This window comes from Myxocyprinus asiaticus, chromosome 19, assembly GCF_019703515.2.
Source record: "Myxocyprinus asiaticus isolate MX2 ecotype Aquarium Trade chromosome 19, UBuf_Myxa_2, whole genome shotgun sequence".
Lineage (NCBI taxonomy): Eukaryota > Metazoa > Chordata > Actinopteri > Cypriniformes > Catostomidae > Myxocyprinus > Myxocyprinus asiaticus.
In genome coordinates, this window is record NC_059362.1 from 27,213,972 (window position 1) to 27,227,320 (window position 13,349).

At 36.1% G+C, this 13,349-nt stretch overlaps 1 protein-coding gene across 1 annotated transcript; it reads right to left on the reverse strand.

Annotated features, from left to right (window-relative positions):
* Positions 1-143: 143 nt before the first annotated feature.
* LOC127409850 (ankyrin repeat and SOCS box protein 2-like) lies at positions 144-5,971 on the reverse strand. Its single transcript, XM_051644748.1, has 10 exons — positions 5,855-5,971; positions 5,358-5,627; positions 5,114-5,233; positions 4,743-4,912; positions 4,483-4,638; positions 4,150-4,395; positions 3,887-4,058; positions 2,681-3,251; positions 2,440-2,593; positions 144-1,606 (listed from the first exon to the last, which is right to left on the reverse strand). Exons 2-10 carry the CDS (start codon positions 5,618-5,620, stop codon positions 1,455-1,457), a joined length of 2,004 nt encoding a protein of 667 aa, XP_051500708.1. The 5' UTR covers positions 5,621-5,627; positions 5,855-5,971; the 3' UTR covers positions 144-1,454.
* Positions 5,972-13,349: the final 7,378 nt, after the last annotated feature.

A 13,349-nucleotide genomic window follows, 5' to 3' on the forward strand; every position in this document is an offset into this window, starting at 1 on the left:
AGATATAACTGTGTCTTTTTTTAGTACCATTGCAAGATAATGAATGAATATTGGACAAACATTATCAAATAATCAAGAGGGTTGTGTGAAGTACATTAAGGTAGTCTGTAGATTTGCACTCGTGCATTTTTGTCTACTTGCTGTGTCATTATTAGGTCTTCCAGTGGTCAAAAAGGAGACACCGAAGAGTCTTGTAGAGACACCTTTGGTATGTGCGGGCTGTAAAGAAACTTTTTGAGTCTACTTGACCTTTGTTAACTGTTTTGTTGTCTTAGCTGCAGCAGTTTTCATAGTCATTTCTTTTGTTTGTTTTTTTAAATATGACAAAATATTTAACAGCTTGAAATATTGCTAAAATATTTGTCTTTTTAATTATGTATTTTTTTAAAGGACATGATTATCTTTGGTTAAAGTTCAGAGCAAAGACAAAACAGCAATGAAGTGGTAGAGTCTATATTTACATGTGTCTTGCATAAGCATTTGAATTATGGCTGGATAATTATAGAGCTTATCTAAACCACAGTTAGCTGCATGAGTTAGCAGTATGATATTAGAATGTTGCAAGGTGAGTGGTGCCATTAAACATACACGTATCACAACCTTCAGCATTCAGTTACCAATGAACAATTTTACCTCTTATTTAAGGTTTAATTTTGTAACTGTGGCTGGTTCACTTTACCGTGCTGCTTATTTGAGCTACATAACAACTGTGTTTTGGTTAAGCAACTCAAACTCCACCCTTTCTCACACACAGCGAGAGCAACTACAGAACTCTCTGATTGTCTTTCAACAGACCTAATAAAAATTTGTTGTGATGCAAAACCACAGAGAAAGTCTCAAACAAATAAAAAACCACACAGGAAATTCACAGGAATACTGATAAAGCTCGATGCTAATCCATACACAAAGATGTACAACAGTTATCTGTATAAGCAGACAAGTTACATAATTGTTGACTAATTTACAAAACTGATTTAGTTCATTGTACTCTGTACATCTTTAAAGCATTAAAGCAGAAAATTCCTTCAATTACCTAATGCTTTTCTGAAGGATTACATTACATTTGTAATGTTTCAGTATTTTTGCTGCATAATTTTTGAAGACCAAGAATGAAGTTTCTGGATTCTGTGTGTTATTGCAACCATAAAAATCCACTTAGTAGTCACATTATAAAAAGCCTCAGTGTGGATGAAGATTTTGCTATGCATGTACAGATAAAATTACATACTCTAAAAAGCTGACATATAATATTGTTGTGCATATTATATTTACATTTGAATATTATTAAATTCCATATGATGTATGGAGAATAACTACCTTTACAAACATTATAAAACTAATAATTTGCTTTTGACAGCTATTTTCAGATATCTAAAAAACATTATCTAAAGTTAATTACACTAAAAAAAGAATTCAAAGCAACATGCTCTGAAAATAATTAAGAATGTTGTTCATCACAGGACATCCTTAAATGTTTCTTGTTCATAACTCAAAAACTTGATTAGTCTCCCTGGTAGAGGAAGAGTTTTGATTAGTCTCTGTCTGTGGACTCCCATCCGTTGACGAATCTTGAGTCTGCACAGATGCATCAATCTACAAGGAAGAACTGAAATAGAAAGAGTTCAGGTTACTTAAAACATTTTACATTTTTAGTTCTATTGAGTTTAAAACTTAATTAAACTGCCTTATGTGTCATTTGTTAATTCTGCAAATAAAGAGATCAAATAGAATGGTACATTACCATTTACCAAATAGAATGCTTAAAGGGATAGTTCACCCAAAAATGATATTTCTCTCAACATTTACTCACCCTCTTGCCATCTTAAACTCATTTCACTTTTTTTCTTCCTCCGGGGAACACAAACTATTTTTTAAGGAATTATGTATGAGGTCATTTTGTCCATACAATGCAAGTCAATGGGGTCCAAAACGTTCAAGCACCGAAAAGGACAAAAAGGCAGCATAAAAGTAATTCATACGACTCGAGTGGTTTAATAAGCGATACAATCACTTTGGGTGAGAAACAAAGAAAAAATGCATTCCTTTTTTACCAAAACGCTTCCAGCTCTTCTATGTATGTTCAGACGAGAACTAACATGTGCTTCATACAACCGGAAGTGCTCACGTGAACATGCAAACACGCATGCGTCAAGTGGTGGTTGAATGAGCTTCTGTCATGAACCTGCATAGGAGAGCTGGGTGGAAGTGAAGAGTTTTGTTGAAAAATTAATTAATTTTGGTTGTTTCTCACCCAAAGTGATTGTTTCGCTTTAGAAGACATTAATTAAACCACTTGAGTCGTATGAATTACTTTTATGCTGGCTTTTTGTCCTTTTCTGAGTTTGAAAGTTTTGGGCACTACTGACTTACATTGTATGGACAAAAAGACCTCATTTTTGGTTGAACTACTCCTTTAAGAGATATAAACAGTATACTTACCTGATTTTTCTTTAATATGGGCCCAATCTGTGTTGCTGTCCAGGTGTTCAGTTATTCTTGAGCAAAGTTTAACATTACCCACATAGTCAAGTAACATATCTATGATGGGTCCCACCCAGCCGCAGGCTGAGGGAGCAGAGATTATCTCACAAAACTGTTAAAAAATAAATGAATTTAATTTAGAAGAAAATAATACATTAAAATCTAAAGAGACCATCATCCTTTAAAACAAAACATATACCTGTACACAGTAGTCTGATGGTTCATCATTTAAATAATAAATTGCTTCTCTCCCATTTCCTCTTAGCTTTATGGGTGGATGTGTGTTACTGCCGTATTGACAGCTAAAACATGATAGTGCATCACAGCCGTGGTCCATTAGGTACTTAATCATTGCCAAGTGCTTCATGCAGAAAACCAAAACCGCAGGAAAGCTGGTGGAATGAGTTGGAAGCAGTGCATTGACATTGGCACCATGCTTAACCAGCAAGGTCACAATTTCCATACTTCCTTTCCTCACAGCCACTAGCAGGGGGTTGAAAATGTCCAGGTTTGGGTCGGCACCGGCCTCTAATAGCATAGCAGTTGCTTCAGTGTTTCTATTTACCACAGCCGAGTACAGAGCTGTGCTGCGACGATCTTCATACATCTTTGACCAACCATCTGACAGCCTGGCGTTGACATCAAATCCAGTCTCAATCAAGGTCTCTAGAACATCATCTCTGTTACGTTCTGCAGCAAGATGGATAGGACTAATGCCAGACCGTCTTACTTTTGCCATATTAGTGATAGGGATTAGCATGGAAACAATGCTGAGGAAGATGAGAAATAGAGATACAGTATTTAATTCCTCAAAAACAAATCAATACCTGGAATTGTAAGTGAAGAATCCTTAGTAAATCCTATTCTGTTAGTAAGCCTACCTTACTAACAGAATAGTTCACCCAAAAATGAAAATCCTGTCTTCATTTACTCACCCTATTGTCTTTCGAAAGCCATATGACTTTCTTTCTTCCGTAGAATACAAAAGATGTTCATAGTGCAATGTTCATATCTTTTCCATACAAAAGACGTTATTGGTGACCATGGCTGTCAAGCAAGATTTTCAGTAAATAATTATTTAAATTTAAATCTGTTTCTCACACAAAGCAATCATATGTCTTCAGAAAACTTGTAATATTGTAATATAGTATAGTCATATGGATGACTTTTATGAAGCTTTTATTGTATATTTTGGAGCTTGTCCAAACCTGGTCCCCATCCACTTTTATTGTATTCAGGAGAGCAGCGTGAACATTCTGCTAAATGTTTCCTTTGGTGTTCCATGGTGGAAAGAACACAGGTTTGGACTGACATGTGGGCGAGTAACTGATGACAGAAGTTTTATTTTTGGGTGAATAATCCCAGTAGTTGAATATGAAATGAACTGTTCTACTGTAGAACTAACCTGTCATGACCATTCTTTGCAGCAACATGAATGGGAAGTAATCCAGTCTTGTTGGGTTTGTTAAGATCTGCTTTTCTTGACAGGAGTATCTCAACAGCTTCAACATGACCATTCTTAGAAGCCTCAAACAAGGCGGAGGCATCATCATTTGCCTGGGTATTGATATTTCCTCCTAAAGAAGGAACTGAGTTAATGCTTAATCACAAGATGTTTAGTAATCGCTAGAAATTATTTTCTTGTCTTAACATCATAATGATACTTACCTTTTACAATTAGGAAGTTAAGCACCTCAGCAGCGCCACACTGAGCAGCCACAAACAGAGGGTCAATGCCATAAACATTTCTGACCGAAAGCTTTGCCCCTGCTTGTAGCAACATCTTACAAATCTCTATGTTTTTGTTTCTCACTGCTTCATGTAGTGGAGTCCCACCTTGAGCACATGCTGTGGATGGTGAAGCTCCAAACCTCAAAAGAAGACCCACTATCTCTTCACTTGCTTTCTCGCATGCTATAAAAATCAGCAAAGTGATGCTTCAGGCCTCTTTCCATTCAGTTGTAGGCTACAGTTGGACTTCTCAAAACACAAAATACTTACCTTTGTGCAGCGGTGTCTCCCTCTGGTGATTTGCAATATTGGGATTAGCGCCTTCCTCTAAAAGGTGTTCGACACAAGAAAAGTTTTTGCAACTCACAGCCAGAAGAAGTGGCGTCTGATTATTATGTGTTCGTTTGTTGATTGTATCTGGACTGGCTGTGGGAAAGATGCAATACTGAACAACTATGTTGGATATGATTCTTGTCAATGTGATTTTTGAATCTTGCCTGGACATAATTCAGAACTGATTCATTTCTCACCTTTGAGCAAAATCTTAAGGCACTCAACATGACCATAGTATGCAGACTCATGAAGTGGTATCCAGCCATCTTTATTGGGTTCATCAAGTATTTTAGATTTGGAATGAATCATGTTTCTTAAAGCCTCTGCATCCCCTCTCAAAATGGCTGAGAGAAAAGGGTCTAAATCACTGAAAGAACGAACATGAAAGTGAGTCTTAAAAGTCTTGTGGATGAGTTTTACTCCAGTGAATATTTCTCAGGGTAAGTTTATTTTAGATAGACAATTTCTAAATAACTACGTACCTTAAAGTCTTGGCTACAAATAAAGCTACGAAAATGTTTCCCCCTTGGAAATATATACAGTATATGAGATCTTTCCAGTCACTCACTTCATAGGTTTCACTGTGACCCGTAGGTGTCCATTGTGCCCTGTCCAGGCAATCACCTTGCCATTGTCTTCACTGATAATATGGTTTATGCTATCTCTGTTGATTTTTACACATTTCTCACTAAAAGTAAAACATTTAATAAAGTTACATTCAGACTCAGTAATAATAGTGGTTTATTTGTCTAATTATTTGTTTACTTGAAGCATGTGGTAGTGCTGCATTACACCAGCAAAAAACAAATCACCTGGGAGGGTTGGCAGAGGCAGCAACAGGCGGGTTTGTTCGGTTAGGGTTGCATGGTGGCTGTCGTGTAGCTAAGGGGGCAGTTGGCTGTGTGTGGGTATAGAATTGCCCATTCTGCCATGGAGTCATATTGGTATCAGCTAGACTTCGTTCAATAGCTAACTGCAACAGCTGTTCTTGAGACATGTGTGCGTAAGCACTGTAGTCATCTAGGTCATCATTTGTTGTCCTTGAGGCAGCCATTGTCACTCTGGCAGCTGCCATTTTGCACCTGGAATGGTAAAGTGCTCAGTCAAAATACCAACAAGACATACTTTAGAGATTTGATAACACACAAACAAATGTAGCACTGATTAGTCAGTGAATAATACTTGAAAATATTTCTACAAGGTTTACTTCTTGATTCAGAAACAATGCATTTGATGGTAAATTTCAAATTAAACTCCACACAACTAGCTCCTAACAGTTCTAATCCTAATGCTTAAGAAGTTGACCTACCTTTCTAAAGGATATCAATAGGAGTCTGCAGGGGAGGCCGCAGGGCGGTGTAAGTTTGTAAGGATAATTCTGATCTTAAGAAGTCCTCCTTCTCAACTGAGCTTTATTGCCGTGTGCTGTCTTTATGAAGAGTCTGGATATAGGTCTTGATTTCATATCATGGGGTAAACAAACTGATTACTTTATTAATATCTTTGCTTAGCTAGTGTGATTACGAGAGCATGTCTGGTTTAAATGTAGCGTGATCTTTTCATGTGGGCCAAGAAACTGCAAGAGAAGATCTACCATAGTATTACAAAAGGTTTACTACCATATTATTACAAAAGATTTACTAAGTTTTGGGTGTATGTGAGTATTTTTCCATTAAACTGCAAAATAGACCCTAATGGGCTTCCCTGAATGGGCTACTATAAATAATAAATAGAGGTACAAATTTAGCAATACTGCAATTCATTCAATGATTAAATATGCAATTTCAAGAATATTATACTAGTTTGCATTATAGACATTTTCTGAAACAATTTAAACATGTTGTAACATGCAGAACATACACAGGTGTGCTACTAATGCACTGCAGCATGTCTTGAAAATATAATATTTTTGCCTCTTGCACATCTGCATCTGCATCTGTGAAATGAGATATATATATGTATATTTATTTATTTTTTTGCATGAACCTTGTACACTGTACTATACACACAATGTACTATACACATTTTCACAATGTCTCCTGTTGTATCCTATAATGATTATCATAATTGAATATATTACAGACTGTGCAGCTTTATAGCATTGTTTATTTACAAATTTACAATGTCACTTTCTTGATGGTCTTCATGAGGTCTAGTATTTGAGTGACCTTATTTTTAGAGGCAGCTGTCTTGAAATCTTGCATGTGCAAGCAATATTTTCCTATGACGCTGTATACATCTGAGATGGACGCCTCTTGGCCTAATTAATGACTCAGATGTTTTTAACTGAAGCCCTTTGGCAGTGGTTTGGAGCTTCAAAACAGTGCAAGTAGGAATTATATAATGAATCTGAAGGAAATATTTGATTAACAAACCTCTGATAAAAATTTGATCAAAACGTGCCATTGTCACTGTAGCCTAAATTGGTGACAGTCATGATTTAAATGCATATTTTCATATCTATTAACTGCCATTAATTATGTTAGGTCTTAATGCACAAGTTGTGCTTTTATTAACATAAGATAGCAATAGAGTTTACAGCATGTGTGTGAATGCTTTTGGCTGGATTATTATGCTTAAAGGCTCAAAGTTATAAGCTTGTCCTTTAACCTTCCAAGTTAACCTTAGGTTAACACTCTCGGGCATCAAAGCCTCCATTCCTCTCACTGACCAGTTAGGTTGTACCTCTAAAGTATTTGTTTACTGTGTTATGGGTAAAATTATTTTAGATATTTTTAATAGTTAATATTTGAAGTAAAGTATATGGCCTGCATTTGGCCTATATGACAATCAGAAATGAATTCAAGATAAAAAAAGAAACTGACTTCATCAACCCATTGGTTCCTAAACACTATCGGTACATTGGCACCACCAACTGGTTAAAATATTTCCAACATACTAGATTTTATTCACTCTCCACTGACCTGATTATAAATCTTATATAAAAACCCTACCAATACAGAACTTGTATACATGTTTTAAATTAATATTAGATATAACCTTTAATATTGCATTCAAAACCAAAAGCAAATAGTTTTATATTTTATGTCAACATTAGTTAAATAAAATTCTATATGACTACAGTATTTTCTATGATTGTTTTTTTTCTTATATTGGGTAATATGGCCCTTATATGATGTTTAATCTGAACCTTTATCTTCATAGCTAAAGCATTTCCATTTAGACGGTAAGGTTTATCATCACATACATTTTTACAGTAAAACAAACAGTTTGTTTTTCATGGATTAAAGTTACACCTTTTGCTTCCCGAAAATATTTGGCTGCTTATTCACTGACCTGAATGGACAGATATATTATGTCCTATCTGTACTTTAATTCCATTAATGTAAGAGCAAATAATCCACTGAAAAAAAAAAAGTGGAATGTGTGGCTGATCAGTTAAGTAGGCCTATTACAATGACACAAACATTAAAGGGGTCATGACATGAGGAATAAAATTTTCCTTTATCTTTTGACTGTAACGTCGGCTGGCAATGACAGGCAGATGAAGACGATGATGATGTGAAGGACCCAAGTGCAGTTTATTCATAAATGTGAAATCCAAAAACCATGAACAGAAACATAAACATGGACTTGACTTGACTTGACTTGACTTGACTTGACTTGACTTGACAACCAACCAACGATACATTAACAATACCTGACAAAGGACCTTGGCAAACATGAGGGTATAAATACATGGACAAGGGTAACAAGTCAACCAATGAACAGACAGAACTATAAACAAGATAACAAGACTAATAAACTAAAACCAATGAAAAGACAAGACTGATAATGAGTAACTCAAACAATTAACCAATGAAAACAAGACACATGAACATGGAGGGAAACAGAAAATCACATGACATGAAACACAAAACATGAACAAAAACACATGAAACATGACATTGACATATAAGAGGTCATTCTACTATAAAAATAAAAATAAACATTCTGTAAGTTTCAGAACTGAAAACTTCCTCCTTAATAGAAAAAGACATTTATTTAAACCAAGCTGCAAAAACAGCTCGTTTGGAAGTTGTGGATTTTGTGACATCACAAGGACCAGTCTGTCAGCAAAAGACTGCCTCAGACATCAGTGCCCACATTAACAACATCACACCCTTGGTCCAGCCACTGGCACAGGTGAAGAGGAGAGTGATGGGCCTCACCTGTTATGGGAGATTAATCTTCAAACCCAATTCCGAAAAAGTTGGGACAGTATGAATAATGCTAATAAAAACAAATAGAAGTGATTTGTAAATTATATTCACCCTTTGCTGTATTGAAAGCGCTACAACTACACATTATATTATGTTTTTCCTTGTGAATTTCATTGTTTTTTGAAAATGTACAGTCATTTCAAATCAGATGATTGCAACACACTCCAAAAAATTTGAGACAGGGACAATTTAAGACTAATAAAAATTTGATGAGTTGAAATAACAAGGTGATGTGAAACAGGTGAGGCAATCGTGTCATAGTATACAGGGAGCCTCCAAAAACAGCCTAGTCCTTCAAGAGCACAGATCATTCGAGACTTGTGAATTTGCCAACAGATGCTTCAGCAAATAATCCAGCACTTTGATAACAATGTTCCCCAAAGACAAATTGGAAGGATTTTGGACATTTCACCCTCTACAGTGCACAATATAGTTAAAAGATTCAAACAATCTGGTCAAATCTCGGTGCGTAAAGGGCAAGACGAAAACCACTTCTGAATGCACGTGATCTCTGATCTCTCAGACATCACTGTCTTAAAAAACGGCATTCATCTGTAATGGATATAATGAACATGGGCTTGGGATAACTTTAGTAAACCTTTGTTAGTCAACACCACTTGCTGCTGCATCCATAAATGCAAGTTAAGACTTTACTATGTAAAGCAGAAGCCCTACATCAACACTGTCCAGAAGCGCTGCCGACTTTTCTGGGCTTGGTCCCATCTTAGATGGAAAGTAGAACAGTGGAACTGTGTTTTTTGGTCTGACGAGTCCACATTTCAAATCGTTTTTGAAAAACAAAGCCGTTGTGTTCTCCGGGCCAAAGAGGAAAAGGACCATCCAAGCTGTTATCAGTGTCAGGTCCAAAAGCCTGTGTATGTACAGGTGTGTCAGTGCCCATGGCATGAGTAACTCGCACATCTGTGAGAACACCATGAATGCAGACAGATATGTACAAATTTTGGAGCAACATTTTCCACGGACATCCCTGCATTTTCCAGCAGGACCACTTCAAACCACATACTGCCTGGATTTCAAGTGCATGGCTGTGTAAGCAGAGAGTATGGGTGCTAGATTGGCCTGCCTGCAGTTCTGACCTGTCTCCAATTGAAAATATGTGTCACATTATGAAGTGCACAATATGGCAACGAAGTGCAGCTTCTACAATTGTGCAGCTAAAGACCTGCATAATGGATGAATGGGGGGAAATTCCACTTTCTAGACTTAACAAACTTGTGTCTTCAGTGCCTAAATGCTTAATAAGTGTTATTAGAAGAAATAGTTATGTTTCACAGTGGTAAACACTCGACTGTCCCAACTTTATTGGAGAGTGTTCCAATCATCTGATTTGAAATGACTGTACATTAAAAAAAAATAATATATCATTAAATTCACAAGGAAAAACATCATATAATGTGTAGTTGTAGTGCTTTCAATATAGCAAAGAGTGAATATAATTTACAAATCACTCCTTTTTGTTTTTATTAGCATTTTTCATACTGTCCCAACTTTTTCAGAATTAGGGTTGTACACCAAAGGAAACAGGGCACTTTCCTAAATGTTTTTCTACATAAACATGCACTAGACCATGGGTTCTCAACGGGGGCATTCAAAGGATGCCAGGGGGCGCTAAGAGCAAATTAGTAGAGAGAGGGGCGTTTATCACTCATAATAATCAAATCTATCGTCAAGTTCCTCATTGCATTAAAACGTTTATCTAGACTTGGAGTATATCAGTAGGTTCTCAATTATACGGGTTGATACGCATTTGTACTGCGGTTCATCTGATTTTGAAGTCTAGCGACGCATCTGAAGTATCTGGTTTAGCAGCGTCAAATACACAGGCAGAGGCACAACCTCCACTAATGGACCTGTTTGGCTCTGTAGATGGATACGGCTCAGTGGACACAGCAGCACAAGGCAAAGGATGTGCGTTTTTACTCGTTGACCAGTCTCGAGCTCTTGAACATGCAGCTCTGCGAGAATCAGCGAGAAGCAGAAAACATTTGAATTCAGCACAGAATTCTACATAAGCACCCTTGAATTTACTATAGTAACACTAACTGTAATTTAGGGAGAAACAGATTGATAATAAATATTATCATATCACTACTTCATCTCTATTACATTTGTCATAGGCTACATTACGGGAGTAAGGGATATACTTAATTTTTGTTACAACCTAAATATTTATATTTTGTTTTTATTGTTTTACATGTGTTTAGAGTAGGTCTACTGTTTATAATTTCAAAAATGCCATAGTTTGTTTTACAGAAATCATGTTACATCTAACCATGATAGTGAAGATCCATGCTTCCATGTGCTTACTGTCTTGTTACAAATGCCACTGTTAAAACTATAAAAATAATGAATAAATTAAAAATTTCAAAAGGCCAAATGCAAAATACAAATGTTTTTTTTTTTTTTTTTTTTGTATGAAATAAAAATGTGTAAATCATAAAAAATAGGCTAAAATATTTTAGTTTGAGTGTAAGAAAACATAACTGGTTTACTTTTTATAGATGTTATAGATAACCTTACTGTTGTTGATACAAGTAAATTTACATCTGCATCCAACTCAAAATCTATGCTGTAATGTAGAATGAGCATTTCAGTGGGACAAAATATGCAATATTATTGGTCTTTTCAATTATTTTTGTAATATATGAACAATATAACTTATATTATTAGTTTCTGTCCATGCATTTTCATTTTATGGGGGGCTGGTAGGGGGGCATTCATCAAAAAAATGTTGAGAACCACTGCACTAGACAAACTGCTTTGACTGTTATCATGCATCTCGCGCTGCTTTTAAAAGACAGGATGTCAATTTATAACTCTTAAAATGTGACCCTATTCTGTGTCTTGCTGTTTTTAATATAAACGCTTCCAAGACGCATTTTTGCTCCGATCTCCACTATTTTTAATTGTTGGTCTATGTCAACATGCACTAGATGGACATCTTTGATCGTTTTGATGAGTTTCCAGCGATGTTCACCCCGTTTTAAGAGTGGTACAAGCACAATTTTTTAAGATGCATCTGTTCTGCTATATTCAGCTACTCATCTGCTGGCTGTGAGACCTGCATGCTGCCCTGTATGTAAACAGACATGGGAGATGAGAGATGTCGCGCCTGTGCAGACCAGCGTCATTGCTTTGGCCTGTTGAAGCACCCCAACAACAGGAAAAAGGGTAACTTCTGATCACATCAGTGCAGGACTGTTTCATCATGGATTGTATTATGTTTGTATGTTCGGAACATTTCAGCATGGATTGTATGTGTTTTTGGCTCTAATCAGCGTGTATTGCTTGTGAATCAGTCACAATATGATTCAAGCTTTGCAAAGGAACTGTTATTGAAGGATGGAACAATAAAGCACTATTGGACCCGACTGCAAGTAAGTAAAGATGCACTAAGTTCTTGTTCATGTCATCTTAGACACTGACACCTAGTGGCCTGGAGGCAGCATCATTCAAACGCAACAGTTTTCAGTTACTGATGCCATTGTAAAAATACACAATTCACAGTCAGCCATGATTACTTTAATCAATGAGTGAAAGTGTCAAATAACAGGACGGTTACTGAGATTAAGCGAGTAGTATTCGGCTGGTCATGTGATTCTAACATGGCAGCCCCCATGTGCGGAGCCTCTCCATGTACAATAAAACGTATTTTATAAGGTTACTGATATGACTGAAGTCTTTCATTTTAATGTAAGTGGTCATAATTTCCTACATATATATCAATATTTCAATTAATGTCTTTAGGAGTTAAACTTTATTAATGAGGAAAAAATTACTTAGTGCACCTTTAAGTAACCATTTTCATTCACAAATATTTCAAATGTCATGACTGATTGTTTATGTGCTGCTATGCTTGAGTGAACTGTTTCTTCTATTCATATAAAATGTGCTGGGTGTGCGTTATGTGTGAACCCTGATATTTAGTTTAGTTTTATTTATTTATTTTTATTTTGCAATTATTAATTGGTTCATTTTCTTCCGATTGAGTTTCAAATATATATGGCTGTATATTCGAGGGGCTTCACGATGTTAGCCAATCATAACAATGGGCGTTTACATTGAAGTTTTAAGAAGGCGCTTAGACCAAAGCGAGCTTTCAGACAAAGAGTCAGAGACAGGGTGGAACATTTTTATATATTACTAAATAGTGACTGTTTTGGTGCTAAAAAAAAAAAACTTTAAACACATTAGAAGTGGACTTCAGGGAAGGTTATAAAATTAGTTTTTTAGAGTAGTCTATTTCGTTTTATTTATTGAGTGTATTTAAATGTCTGCTAATAGTGGGCACTGGTTTTACACATTTACACAATGAGCAAAAGGCAAAAATTAGCTTATTCCGCACAGAAAGTTTTCCCGGAATTAGCCATATTAAGAATATTACGTCTAAGTAAACGTAAACAATTACAACATGACAGACAAACCATTCAGTTTTGCTGCGTTCCAGTTCTTATTCGATTCTGATGACGAACTTCAAATCGACCCTCTGACGCTCCAACTGCTCTAAACTGCTGTGGCATGCTGTCTCCATGGAAACCAGTTTAGTTGGTGCAGTGCGTT

Coding starts and splice junctions, on each gene's coding strand:
- LOC127409850 (XM_051644748.1), bottom strand. CDS start 5,620: ATGGCAGCTGCCAGAGTGACAATGGCTGCCTCAAGGACAACAAATGAT. Junction 4,639..4,742: donor CCTTAAGATTTTGCTCAAAG/GTGAGAAATGAA, acceptor TCTTTCCCACAG/CCAGTCCAGATACAATCAAC. Junction 1,607..2,439: donor CCATATTAAAGAAAAATCAG/GTAAGTATACTG, acceptor TTTCTATTTCAG/TTCTTCCTTGTAGATTGATG.